We start from the raw sequence: 15192 nt of genomic DNA, 5'->3' as shown, positions 1-15192 counted from the left end.
AATAAATAAGAAAATTAGAAAGTGCAGATACCCCAGGCTTTGTTTACATACAGAGTAAAACCAGAACTGAGGTACCTTTGGTTTAGTCCATGTGGTTCGATTAAAATGGTGGAAACAAATGAGAGGGCTTCCTCATTTCAGAGACAAAGGTGGGTACTAAAGTATTTTTTGGACCTGTTCCAATTCTTAAAGGATGAGTTTTATGGAACTCAGGAGATTGCGCACAAGCACATCCTTGTGATGTCAGAATGGAGCTGACTAACTTCTACCCACCCATGTGTCCACAATTTTTAACACTGAGGGCAGGGGAGACACGTAATATTTCTAGGCTGAGGAATTCTACACCTCTGCATTGCCCCAAGTAGCCTTTTGAAAGTGACTTTACTACACCAGCATACTCTCTTTCATCCAGCCACAATGCACTATTAAGTAGGTGCCCATGACAGCCACAAAGCCGTCTTATAAACTTAACAGCAACAGAGGCACTAGTTAGTGCAGGGTGATGGTGGTGTAGAATCATCTTTAACCAGCAATCTTCTGCTGCATGTTTAGTACTTGGCTCCCAACAATGGAGGCTTTTGTAACGGCACAGCAGGGGTGTTGAGTACTACCCTCTAAAATTACTCAACAATGGCTCATCTTGAATAGGATGATAAGGTGCACACCCTTACTTCAAGGGAGGGGAATGGCAAACTCCTTACAGAGTTTATAATATTTAATATCTATCCAATCATTGATATTACTCTGGTTCAAATAGTGCAGCCATGTTTTTAAATCATGTTTCCCAAAGAAAATAAAATATGTGAAGAATTAATCACACACAAATAATTCAAAACTATTTTAAAGAACTAATCCATAAGCAGGTTGGCAATGAACCTCACTGTTTCCCATCCCCAAGCAATTCTGGATTTATGAAGAGTCACATTTAGAGAAGAAAATGAATCCTACCTAGCACAAAAGTCAGGAAGGTATGATAGCACAGCAGTAGCATAGTACACAGCACAGACCTAAAACTGTACATTGAGGCTCCCTCTTGAAGCTGCCGCAGACCATGTTCCTGCATCATAGTCAAATAAAATGTTGTTAACTAATTACATCTTTGCGTTGTTTTATTTGTTCCACTGCAGTGAAACGAAGAGATTAGCATCTCCCAACACATCATGTATCTGCGTCATATGGTTAAATCAGCTTACACAGCTAACAAAAGAGATAACAGTATCTGTGCAAGTTACCATAGGTCCCAATGAAGTTATCGGACCTCTCTTTTGCAAAATGCTGTATGAACAAAGTGATGATTACACAGTATTGGGAGAAAATGCAATAGCAATTACGTGCATTTCCATTACAAGCAGAAGGAGTTGCGTCATTTCTATCACGCAAAGTACACAAGATGTTGCAGTCTCTCTTTAACAGGCATGTAACCTCACTGAATTATTATGAAGTAACACACACGCTCGACTCCCATGACATCTCACAGTAAGGATGGTGGCTGGTATTGGTCATCCAATGAAGCCAAATAGCAAGAGATTCATGAGAGATAAAAGGAAGCATCACACAGTGCATAGTTAAAACTATGGAACATGCTAACACAAGATGTAATGGTGGCCATCAATCTGTATGGATTTAAAAGAGGATTAGGCAAATTCATGGAGGATAAGTCCATCAATGGCTACTTGTCATGATGGCTATATATTTTCTCCAGTATCAGAGACAGTATACCAGTTGTTGGGAAACACGAGTAGGAGGATGCTGTTGTGCTCATGTCTTGTTTGTGGGCTTCCCATGGGTATGGTGTTGGCCACATGGGGAACAGACAGATTAGACAGGCCTTTCATCTGATCCAACAAGGCTCTTCTTATGGTATATGTGGAGAAGATCACATTACTTCCTCTTCCCCCTATTCCTTTCTTGCCCTACCATTGCCACTTCTTCCTCTAGCCATTCTTCTTGCCATGCTCAGCACCCTCTCTCCAACTTAGGTTGGAGACCCACTCAGCATCTGCCCCGCTCAGATGCTGCCCCACTCAGCATCTACCCTGTCACCGCAGCATCCCAATGTCTCCCCCCCTCACCCATTCCTTGCTCCACCTATGGCAAAAGCATCAATAATGAACATGAGATGGGGGACTTATGTCCAAACTTCTCCAACTTCCCATCCATCCATCATCAAGGCTATTGCCTCAGGCCACACAAAAGGCCTGCTTTTGCAGACCTGGCATGACCCCAAATTCACTGACACAGGTATTGCAGTCTGCAAGAGAGGCAGATAAGGAATGGTTTATCCTTGCAAGCCTGAAGCTTCCTTGTAGGTACAGCAAGGGGAAAGAGTTCCAGGTAGTACTGCTCCTAACACTCTTGAAGATACCTCTTGGACTGAGTCTGAAAAAGTATTGGAAATGCATTTCCATCCCCCCTCCCCCAATATCCATCCTTTCCCCCCTTCGGCTCAGAAAACAATAAATACATAATGGGATCTGGCTCACCTGAAATCTGAATACATTTTTAAATTAATTTAAAGGTTTCCTCATCATGTCTAAATGTTGAGTAAGCAAACAAAATGTATGTGGAAAATCTCTTTAGGTTGCTCAGATCGTCTGGGTGCATATTATTCCTCCTCCTGTGGGCATCTCTCATGGCACAATTTGGATCTGTCATCAACTCTGAAGTTTTTTAAATCCCTTGTCCCCCACCTTTCAATCCAAAAAGAGCTACAAGATAATCCAAATACAGTTAAAACAGCTCCCCTGCTAGTGGGAACAGAATTAACTTTGGGGCAATTCAGATTTTCACACTGTTGCCTAATTAGTTAATTCATAAATGTATCTTTTGTTCTGTTTGCTTATTGTGTCTGGTTTGGCTATTTTAACTGTATTTTGATTTTAAATTTCTGAGTGAGTACCTTGCAGATCTTTTTTGATCAATAGGCAGGATATACATATTCAAACTGAAAAATAAATCTGGAACTCAGGTAGCAAAAGCAGTGGAAAGAGAGTTGCGGTGGAAAAGTCAAAGATGGGAAAGGCTACGCACCCAAACACCCCCACTGTTTCACTGCTCCAAAGTGCTTCCTCCTATCCAAATTAGTTGCTGAGGTCTTGTTACAGGTAGGTGTGTCTAACATTAAATGCCACCCTGCCCCCAAATAGGTATGCATAGGAAGCTAACCTGAAGCGTGAGTCCTGGTCTAGCCTGGCTCAAAATATCCAAGTGTATCTTGAATCAATCGCCTGCTTGGAAGGAAAAAACCACACCAAAATAAGTGCCCTGATTAACTCTTGCTAAAAGGATTCCTTCATTCATGATACCTGAAATACACAGGATATAAATGCAATGAGTGGAATACAAAGAAAAAATGACAGTGATGACATCAATGACATACAAATGAAAAAAAGTCACAACTTTCAGTGGGTGTACTTTGGAGTGCCTGTTTCTGACCTTAATTGTGCAAAGTAAATTGAGCTAATGAGAAAACTTGTCCAACTTTACAAGTCACAATTTCTGAATTATAAAACTTCTAAAAGAGTAAAGTCACAAAGCTGTCTTTCTTGTCTCATGATTTGACAAAGTAGTATTCTATTATCCAGGAACAGGAAGTAGACAGATCATTTGTTGATGTTATGGCAGAGGATTTGCAAATATTTCTTAATTGCTATCAACAGAAGGCAGGAACTTGTAAGAAGAGGAGGTCCCAGTAGGTGGTGGATTGAGCCACATGTACATTATGTCAACAATATTTCTCAAGTATAGGTTTCTTCCACAGTAGAGCACTTTAGCAATGCTGAGGCATTTATTTTCCACAATTTGTTGGAAACAGAATTATAATGGTTCCATACAGTGCTATATTACCCAGTGAAGTTATTCCCCATGGCCATGATCCTCCTATAATGTTTATTCACAACTCCTTCGCATTCAGAAAAGGTTCTTGGCAACTTCAATTAAGTTTATTGCTTGCAGGTTCAGCCTGTTTTATTATTTCCTGTTGATCCTGGCTAGGGGATTATTGATGAATTGCCCCTTCAACAGCCTCTCTGAATTGCCCCAATGTAGTTTTTATTCCTGTGACTAGTCAAAACAGAAACCACACCATCCTGAAGATTAGTGAATTGTTTTACCTGTACAGATTGTACAAAGCAAGAGCATTTACCATATCTAAAGTACCCAGTTGTGATAGGGTTTTTCGTTCTTCTTGTTAATGGATATATCAGAATGAACTATTTTACTTGATAATAGAATTGGTCCTCAAATCTAAAAGAGTTCTTCAGATCATTTAATGTGAAATACAAAATAGTTTGTTCTGATACAGGGTTTTGTAATGTTGTGCCCTTATTCTTATGTATATGTAGGGCAATCAAGTAGAGCTTTAAAATTACAGATCAGTGAACATAAAAGCAAAACCCTTGAGGGTCCATTGACATCACACTTCTTGGAATTTAACCATAGAGCTCCAGATTTAAAGTTCATGACTATTCAAAAAAGTTCACACATCTGTTTAAAAAGAACAAGACCCTTATATTTCAACTTTCCCAATGGAGATTTTCACACTACAGACAGTTACCCCTAGCAGTCTAATGGATAAATTTGATCTGTCAGCATTTTTGTAATGAGCCTAAAAAGCTGAGTGTTATGTCTGTTTTCTTTTGTTATAATTTCCCCCCCAATCTTTTATTGTGAATTTTTACAAAACAAAACTGAAAATATTACAAAAACTAAAAAAAGAATGAAATTTTAAAAATACAATATGTTCAAAAATCCTTAGTTTCTAATATTCGAATACAATATTCAAGAAAGAAAAAGGGGGGGGAATAGGTTACACACAGACTTCAGTAAAAGCAGACCAAATATCCGCAAATAAGTCCATTTGCAAGTTATGCCTATATACCACTCTTTAAAATATTGCTAGTGTTGTTAAGTCTTCAGTCCATTGCGATATAGGCGGTGAGCTTTTATCCTTCTAATATAGTAGTATCAGTCTTTTAGCAACCAAAAGGGCATGAAAAATCCATTTACACTGACCATGCATTACATTCCAAGAAGCAGATGGATAGTTTAAAAGAACATTTACATCGGTAAATATTAAAGAGCTTTCCAATACAAAATTTATCCGTACAATAACTTCCTCCCAAAAGGAGGCGGCCATTGGGATTTCGAAAACATATGAATAAAAGAAGTATTGACCGCATTACGCCTCCAACAATTAGCCAAATTTGACAAGCCTTTACTAAAAAGACATTGTGGTATAATTTTTACGTAGAATAGGATTTGAAGTTTTTGTGTAATGGTGTTTAAACTTAATCTTTTAAAATAATTTTTTTTCATGCTTTTTTCTTCCTTCTCCTTCTTCTGTTTTCTTTTTTTTCTTTTTTTGGTCTTTTTTTCTTTTGTTATTGCTGTGTCCTCCTAAGAATGCTATATTGTTGGGAAATTGTAGTAACTGATTGGGGTTTTGGTACTGTTTATTTCACTTATAAAGATAAAAAGTAGAATAAAAAGTATTTTAAAAAAAGACATTGTGGTGTCCAATAGACCCCAAACAAGAGCTTTTGCTGAATAAGGTGTAACTGAAGATCCATTGAAATGTCTGATACAGACGCCAAAACGGCAATCCATTGATTAAGCAAAATAGGACTTTCCAATTCCCTGTTCCATTCCTGCTGTAAACCACTTGTATCATATTTATTCATTGATAATAAATGTTTATAAACATGGATCGTAGGTCGAGACATCTAATCAGCTTCAATAAGTATTTCCAATAGCGAAGGAGACTCCACGGCAGTAAAAGCAGCAGGACCGAATCTAGATATCAACAAATGTTTCAATTGCAAGTACTGCCATTCCACCGAAGCCAGCAGATCAAATTGATCTCACAAAGTTGAAAATAACAAAAACTCATAATCAACCCTAATTGATCTAAAGTAAAGACCATCTTATCTGTCCAGGTCTGCCATAAAAACATTTTCTTGCCGGTTCTTAAATCTGGATTTCCCCATAAAGTCAATTTAGCATGGGAAAATGGATCAAACTGTAATCGACGTGACATTATAAGCCAAACTTCCCTAACTGCCAAAATTGTGGGAGAAGCTCTGTCTACCTTAATATGCCAAGAGCCTAATGCCATCCATTTAAAGAGAGGCTCCAGAGAAGAAGATTCCAATACTGACCATAGAGGAACATCTAATTTGAGTAGAAAATACCAAAATTTAGTAGAGGTCAGCAAATAGGCTTGATGGTACATAGCTAGATCTGGAAAACCGAACCCACCTTCATTAATTGGAAGTTGCATCCTTTTTAAAGATATTCTTGGTGGAGAGGAACCCCAAAAGAATTTACAAAACAAAGCATTGAGTTTTTAGAAATATTTGCCAGGTATAAGTATAGGGATAACACGTATAACATAAATAATTCGAGGTACGGTGGCTTAGTGGTTAAGATGCTGAACTGCAGACCAGAAGGTCGGCAGGACAGCAGTTCGAGACCCGAGTGCTGTGTGACGGAGTGAGCTCCCGTCTTCAGTCCCAGCTCCTGCCAACCTAGCAGTTCAAAAGCAAGAAATTGCAAGTAGATAAATAGGTACCGCCTCGGCGGGAAAGGTAGCAGCGTTCCGTGCACCTCGGTGTTCAGTCATGCCGGCCACATGTCCACGGAAGTGTCTTCGGACAGCGCTGGCTCTTCGGCTTAGAAACGGGGATGAGCACCGCACCCTAGAGTCGGACACGACTGGCTGGGGACACCTTTACCTTTACCTTTATGGTATTCATCTTAAGTGTATTCACCTTACCCCATAAACTCAACTTGAAAGATGCCGATCTATCTATATTTCCTGAAATATCATTAATCATCTTGTTTAAATTTAAATGAATCATTTGAGATATCTCTCTAGGAATAATTACTCCCAAATAAGTAATGAACTCTGGATACCGTTGAAATTGCCAATTGGCTAATACACTAGAGCAGGGGTTCCCAACCCCTGGGCTGCAGACCGGTACTGGTCTGTGGCCCGTTAGGGACCAGGCAGTAGGGGTGTGGGAACCCCCCCTTACCTTGGGTCCGCTGGGGGGGGGAGGTGATCTGTCCCTCCCCCCACCCCGGAATCCTCGCCAACCCCCACAGCGAGTCCACGGAGCTGCTGGCCGGCTCCGGCCCTGTTCTTTGCAGTAATAGCCTATTACTGCAAAGAACAGGGATGTAAATGGCATCTGCTACACGGACGCCATTTGCATTCCAGCAGCCAGAAGTCCGCCCCCAGCCAGAGACGGGCAGCAGTTCGGCAGCGAGTCCAGGGCCGACGAGGATTCCAGGGGGGAGGAACAGATCGCCCCCCCCACGGACCCAAGGTAAGGGGGGTTCCCACACCCCTACTGCGGCCCGGTCCTATCCCCCCCCCCGGTCCGTGGAAAAATTGTCTTCCACGGACTGGTCCCTGGTCCCAAAAAGGTTGGGGACCACTGCACTAGAGTATATCCTATGTCCAGTCAGCATTATTTCTGACTGTAACCATCCTTTTGTTAGAATTAACTGGTAGATACTCAGTTATAATTAACTGGTAGATATAACTGGCAGATACTGTTATAATTAACTGGCAGATACTTTCCTTAAAAGTTGGTCGTCCTCTTGGGGAAGTGGATAACACAGCTGCTATAAATGGAGTTAAATTTGAGGCATTTTTATTCTTTCCTTGGATGGTGATATAAAGGGAAGCTGGAGACGGTTTGTGTGTGTTGCAGAACCTTAACTGGTGGTGAGTTGATGAGTATTACTGGGCTCTGTTGGGCACGTTCGTTATGTGTTTTCATATGAAGTAGCAAAGCCTATGTAGAGAATTCATTCAAATTCATTGAATTTGAGAGGCATCTATAGAGGCCTTAAGAGAAACATTTCAGCCTTTTGGAATGGGGGGAAACTGCACAAAATCTGGAAAATCATTACGACTGGTAGTTGGGGAAAGGGGTGGGGCAAGGGGAAGGGGGCACTGCTGACTGGGGAACTCCCAGAGGGCTAAATTGGTACCACAGGAAGACCAGGTTTGGCCCTGGGCCTGAGGTTCCACACACCTGCTTTGAAGTTATAAAAGCAGCTTGCCAATGTAATACGGAGTGACTGCAGTTCTGGAATGACAGTAAAAAGCAAAGTGGGCACAAGCCCACTTAGATATGTAAAATAGCTTTCTAGACATCAGAAGAGATATTGGATGCAATCTTCACCAATTTATTTTGCTTTAACATTGCCAAAATGTGCCCAAGCTGTTATGAACAGGTGAAACTAGAGTCTGCTTGTAGATAAAAATCTTAAGAACATAAGAAGACCCATGCTGGATCAGACCAAGGGTCCAACTAGTCCAGCATTCTGTTCATACGGTGGCCAACCAGATGCCCACAGGAAGCCTACAACCAGGACATGAGTGCAAAAGCACTCCCCGCCGCCCATGTTCCCCAGCAACTGGTGTACAGAGGCATGCTGCCTCTGAAACTGGAGGTAGCCATCGGAACTAGCAGCCATTGTTAGCCTTATCCTTCATTAATTTATCCAATCCCCCTTTAAAGCCATCCAAATTGGTGCCCATCACTATATCTTGTGGTAGTGAATTCCACAGCTTAACTATGCACTGTGTGAAGAAGTACTTCCTTCTATCTGTCCTGAATCTCCCACCAATCAGCTACATTTATTTATTTTTATTTACAGCATTTGTATCCCACTTCATATTTATAACAGATTCCAGAGCGGTGAACATAAGAGGTACAATATCATAAAGATTAAAAAATTAAAACACCATATTAAAATTATTAAAAACAGAATGCCAATAAAAAACGTGGCTGGTCATTTAAGGAATGCTTCCTAGAACTGAACTATTTTCAGGCAGCACCAGAAGCAACACAGTGTTAATGCCTGCCTGACTTCCAGGGGCAGGGAGTTCCAAAGAAAGGGGGCCACCACACTGAAGGCTCTTCTCCTGGTGGACTCCAATTGGGCTGTATGTCCATGTGGAACCACCAGAAGCATGCCCTCTGACAACCTCAGTGACCGGGCAGGTCGGTAAGGGAGACTGTGCTCTCTCAGGTATCCTGGTCCCAAGTTGTTTAGGGTTTTGTTCACTAGTACCAAAACCTTAAGCCTGGGCCAGTAGTGAATAGGCAGCCAGTCCAGTTCCCTCAGCAAAAGAGTTGCACGCTGAAAAGGGGCAGCTCCTGACAACAGCCGAGCTGCTGCGTTCTGCACTAGCTCCAGCTTCCAGAGCAGCCTTAAGGGCAGCCCCACATAGAGCAGATTGCAGTAATCCAGTCCTGAGGTTACTAGTGCCTGTACCACGCTGGCCAAGCTATCCCTGTCCAGGGGAGGCCGTAATTGGTGAACCACCCAAAGCTGGTAAAAGGCAGTCTGAGCTGCCGTAGCCACTTTGGCCTCTGGCAACACTGATGGATCTAGGAGTACTCCCAGACTACAGACCTGATCTTTCAGAGGGAGTGTGACCCTGCCCAGAACAGGCAATGAGCCCATCTCCCAGACTCAGGAACCACTCACCCACAGGGCTTCTGTCTTGACAAGATTCACTTTTAGTTTATACTGGCCCTCATCCAGCCCCTTACTGCATCTAGGCACTGATCCAACACTTGCACAGTCCAGGAGTTGCATATGTCACAGGGAGATAGAGCTGTGTATCATCAGTGTACTGAGAGGACTTGGCTCCAAATCCCCTAAAGACCACTTCCAGCAGCTTCATATAAATGTTAAACAACATTGGGGACAGGACAGTACCTTGCAGAACCCCATAGCTCAATTGCCAAGGGGCTGAGGAATGGTCACCCAATGTTAATCTCTGAAATCAGCCGCACAGGCAGGACCAGAACCACTGTAACACAGTGCCTCTGATACCCATCCCACGGAGTCAGTCCAGGAGGACACCATGCTGACACTGGAGGTAGCACATAGCCATCAGGACTAGTAGCCATCGATAGCCTTCTCCTCCAGGAATGTATCTAACCCCCTTTTAAAGCCATCCAAATTGGTGGCCATCAAAACATCTTGTGGAAGAGAATTCCATAGTTTAACTATGCGCTGTGTAAAGAAGTACTTCCTTTTATCTGTCCTGAATCTCCCAACAATCAGCTTCATGGGATGACCCCAGGTTCTAATATTATGAGAGGGAGAAAAATGCCTCCTGATCCCCCTTCTCCACACCATGCATAATTTTGTACACCTCTATCATGTCTCCCCTTACCTTCCTTTTCTGCAGGCTAAACAATTGCAGCTGTTGTAACCTTTCCACATAGGGGAGTTGCTCCAGCCCCTTGATCATTTTAGTTGCCCTTTTCTGCATCTTTTCTGCACTTACTTCAATTTAGCTGAATCAAGATTGGGAATTCATTTTTTAAACATGTCTACTAAGAATATAAATGAAGAAAGCAAAGCTTCAAGGATTTCTGACTAATGTTAAAGGAAATTTAATGCCATTACTGCCTCATTTTATAGAAATAAGATGAGCCAATTTAGCATGATAATTTTTCCTCTAGATTAGTTAAGGATGCTTTCTGGGAAGTGTTCCGGGCTGTGTTCCTGCAGACCTGGATCAGAGAGGCTGGGATTCAATTTTCTGTTAAGGCTTACTGAGTCATTTTGGATAAGCCTGTCTCTCTCCACATCAGATTCCCATCTGTAAAACAGGTCCAGCAAAACTTGCTTTGGCTGATCATGGTAGAAATGAAATTGGGTCCAGCATGCATACTGACACTGCTACATAATTTATTAGCTGGTACTGCCTTTAAACATCATGATTCAAAAAGACAACAACTAATGGCATCCAGATTTTGTAAAGTGGTTTGAGTAAGGTTAAAATATGCCAATTTATGGTACTAAACAGCTAAGGCTTTTCAGCAGAATGGTGCCTGAACTAAGTTTACATACACATACTAGAACAACTTATAATCTAGCTGACCTATCAAGGACAAAATTAGCCTTCCAGCTATCCAACTGCCATGTTTACTTATTTTACACTGATCAAATTGGCATCAGGAGCCTCTTTTCAAGGGGAAGGAGGAATCAGCAAAAAAAATGCCTTCCTGCTTCCTCCAGAAGAGGGTCTCATGAGTAGAACTCCACTCATGGGAATTCTGGATCCAATCCCAAATATTTACCATTGTGTATTTACCACCCAGCGCTTTGGGTGTATGAATGCAACCATGGCTAATCCTGGCTCCTTGACATACATACCTGTAAAAGACAAGCAGCTGAAAATAGTATACCTGAAGTAATCCTTAGATTAAACTGAATACTTGCCTTATTTCCAGAAAACCCAACAAACTCCAGTAACCGTACAATCCTTGTTGGTAACATCGATAAAGTCTGTAGAAATAACAGCCAAAGATAGAAACAGTGTGAAGTAAATGGCATATCACCACTCTCTCAAATCTCAGAGAAAATTTTCACAAAGGAGTAAAATCATTACTAGTCTAGTTCTCTCTCAAGATGTTCAGCACCTAGTTACAGAGTACTTCCAGCCAAGGCTTTTTTGGCATCATCACCTTGCCTTATTCATGGAAGTTTATTGGGGAGGGGGTCCAGACATCGTCATCTTCTACTTGTGCCCCTCCCATGTTTGCTTCCCACTTCTTCCGTCTTTTTCTGTTGCCACAGAAAATGAGTTAAGGAGCGAAAAAAAAAAAAGGAACAGCTACATAATGCCTTCTGATTGCTAGCACTAACAGGTCCTTCATGTGGGGCTTTTTTCATGGTTGTGATTGGTCACTCACGGAACTTTGCAGGTCCTTTACATGACATCGCAAACCTCCAGGTTGTCTCCCACAGTTTTTTACCTAACCCTAACGGTTTACCTTTATCCCACTTTTTAAAAGACCAGAGCTAATGCATTATTTCAATGTAAATCTGCTTTAATGGCCATGTGAAATTGTGTAGTTCCACTATAACCACAGCGCTATGAAGTAAATATAGGGTGGCTCCATATGATAAGCTACTTCATCATGGAAGAAGATACTCTGAGCTAGTCTCCTCCCACCCCTCTCTCTCCTCTGCCTAAGCTACCTTGCAGGGTTTTTCTATAATGGAAGGAGACATGTATGCTGCTCTGAGCTCTTTGGAAGACTGGCAGGATAAACATGTAATATGGAGTTGATGTTACATATTCTGGGTGGCCCTCTCTGACTAGGTAAATTGAGGTGCTCTCTCTGCTACCTCAGTGGAGTCAGCAGGATGAGAAAAGGAAAAAAAGCATAGTAAATTCTGACAAAATATTCCCCCTCAGCATTTTCTCTCCCCCCCCCCACACCCCAATTCCTAGACCAAGCTGAGAAAGGCAGCAAATTCTGAGGAGGTGGTGAAGAGGCTGTGAGAACTTGCCAAGAAAGACAGCTCCCCCAAAACAGCACTTGTCAGCCTGTGTAAGGGACCTAATCTTAATCCCACAAAGAATCTGGAAACAGAAGTGCTGGTAAATTGCAGGATAAAAAGCCCCATGTGAAGAGCCCTAGGAGCCCTCCATCTGGAAACATCCAGAGTCTGTTATAACTATCATGCAGAGGTCATTTGAAATAGTCTGCATGACGTCTTTGCTACGCCACTCCCATATGCAGTTTTGCGCTCCACGCTATTCCTACACATAAGGAGGAGAGTTTCCATGGCAGGACCAGTCACCACTCCGTGGCAACACCAGAAAGAATATCTAGGGCTTGCAAAGAAGATTTGGAGGATTCAAGCTGCTCTATGTCTCTAGGGTCCCCTGTGCCAACTAAGAGTTGAGTAAGTTATAGTGGACATCTTACACTACAGTGGAGAAGCCACACATTGGCCAGATTACAAAGTTTATGAGGTTGGGAACTTCACTCTGTCATAGACCTCTGTTCACCAGGAGGAATCAAAGGTGGGCAGTTTTCTGGGTGGGTATCGTCTCCTCGCAGCACTAGCACAAAAAGCACTGCAGTTGGAAAAGTCCCCACATGAAGCATGGGGAGAGAGTTATGCTGTGTTATGGAAAAGCGCTTTCTCTCTCTCTCTCAAAGTACATCATGTTTCACTTGTATAGCATTGCAGATTTAATGCCAGGCATCTCCAAAGATCTCAAGTAACTGGAAAAGACCTCTGCCAGATATCTTAGAAAGCCATTGCCAGTTGGTGTAGAAAGTAGGGACACACAGGGCTAATGAGACCATAGTGTAATTCAGTATAAAGCGGTACCTTTTATTATTTTGCAAATATTACAGTGAAATATTGGGAAAGTAGTTTCCTGTATGTAAGAGCCACTTCTGGTATTATTTTTGTTCAAGTCACTTTTCTAGCGAAAATCATAATGTTTGATGGATTTATACCTGTGTCTGCTTGCAATCACACATGGGCAAGCTAATAATCCCAGGAGTGACTCACAAGTTGATGCAGATATAAACTGTAGTCAAGTTAGAATGTTCATAATGGAAGTTATCTTCCTGCAAATGAAAACTGCAACATCAAAAGCAGCCCTCCGTCTATACAGTAACTCTTGAATACACAATGCTACCCTTATAGCATTCCAATTATATAAGTTTCTTATATAATGGAATAATTTGAGCAGTTCTAGTGCAATGAATGTAACTCTTGACAATCTTCAAAACTTGATCAGTTTCAGTTTCAAGTACACGTTGCTCCGTTTCATATATTTCTCTCTTGAGTTCCTAAGTGTTTGTGAAATTAATGTTGTAACCAAACCCTCTGTATAATTGTCTTTTGAGACAGCATGGTGTAGTGGTGAGAGTGCTGGACTGGGAGCAGGGAGATCCGGGTTCTAGTCCCCACTTGACTATGGAAGTTCACTAGGTGACTTTGGGCCAGTCACAGACTCTCAGCCCAACCTACCTCACAGGGTTGTTGTTGTGAGGATAAAATGGAGAGGAGGAGAACGTAAGCCACCTTGGGTTCCTTGCAAGAGGAAAAAAGGCGGGATATAAATGCAATAAATAAACAAACAAACAAACAAACAAACTGTCACAGGTGAAAAACAGTAATGTCTATCTATATTGACAGAGAGAGAGACAGGGAGGGAGGGAGGTGTAAAGTGGCACAACAGCAAAGCAACAAGGAGGCTCTGGATCCATGGTGGATGTGGTCAGTCTTAAGGTGAAATGTATAAGAAAGATAGAAAAACTAACAACATAGTATTAAAAATATATTTTAAGCTAAACATTTCGGTTTCCGCCCTCATCAGAAGTTATGCTGTTAACTGGGTATCAGGAGTGGCAGTTTGAAATGCCTGGAGATGAAAGTTCCTTAGGAGAAAAAACAGAGGTAAGACTGGCGTGATGTTTATGAATTGTCCTCCAGATTAAGGCCATTTGGACTAAGAGTTCTGAGTCTATAGATCCAGAAATTTTCCCTTTTGTCAAATTTATCAGGGTCTTTTGTTTGTTCTATTGGAACCGACTGTAAATCTAATAGACTATGTGCAGGGGAGTTGAAATATCTTGCAACAGGCTACTCCAGGTTGTTGTTGTTTTGGTAAGAATCGCAGATTTGTGGTTACAGAATCTTGTTCTTAGGGCCGTTATACTTTTCCCTACATATTGCATACAACATCCCCCCCTTTTTTACAATTAATTAAATAAATCACATAAGTAGACGTGCATGTTAGCGATTGTCTAATGCAATGTGTTTTGTTAGTAATTGCGCTCCTGAAGGAAGTGCTTGGCCACTGTGTGAACAGAATGCTGGACTAGATGAACCCTTGGTCTGATCCAGCATGGCTCTTCTTGTGTTCTTAAGTGGTTTCTTGGAGGTAACTGCAGGTAATGCAGTGCATTGATTTACAATGGTAGGATCCTGGGTTGCAAATATCTTGTTTAAGTGCAGCTTTGACCAACAATTTACGCAGATTGGGTGGTTTTCTGAATGCAATGCATGGTGGTGAAGTAATGGCTTCCTTTAAACGAGCACAATAGGATATAATAGGGTAACTAATTATCTTGTGGTAATTAGGGGCAGCAGGATGGTAGTCCACATCAAATGGAATGAGATTTTCTTTCAAAGAGTTAGCCTTTGCATCATAAAGAAGGGTATCCCTGGATATTACTGATTCTTGATTGATGTTGTAGTTAATAATGTGACCAGGGTATCGGCATTGTTGGAGATGTTCTTTAAGTTCGTTATATCTTCTTGAGAAGTTTTCTTTGTTATTGCAAATGCATTTTATCCTAAGGGCCAAAGTATATATAATGTTCTTCTTTA

The 15192-nt window shown here is 41.6% G+C and overlaps 1 protein-coding gene across 1 annotated transcript in view; it reads right to left on the bottom strand.

Annotated features, from left to right (window-relative positions):
- Positions 1–15192, bottom strand: part of TTC39A (tetratricopeptide repeat domain 39A) — a 109025-nt gene that overhangs the window by 49206 nt on the left and 44627 nt on the right. Inside the window, exons 8-9 of the mRNA XM_084852544.1 lie at positions 11266–11331; positions 949–1057 (exon numbers count right to left, since the gene is read on the bottom strand). Of these exons, the coding sequence (XP_084708670.1) occupies positions 949–1057; positions 11266–11331 (175 nt within the window). The remainder of the gene's footprint in view (positions 1–948; positions 1058–11265; positions 11332–15192) is intronic.

This window comes from Heloderma suspectum, chromosome 4 (assembly GCF_057233095.1).
Source record: "Heloderma suspectum isolate Gila_16-S chromosome 4, 16-S_ref, whole genome shotgun sequence".
Taxonomy (NCBI): Eukaryota; Metazoa; Chordata; class Lepidosauria; order Squamata; family Helodermatidae; genus Heloderma; species Heloderma suspectum.
The sequence above is the reverse complement of the archived record's forward strand: the minus strand, read 5'-3'. Positions and strand labels throughout refer to the sequence as shown.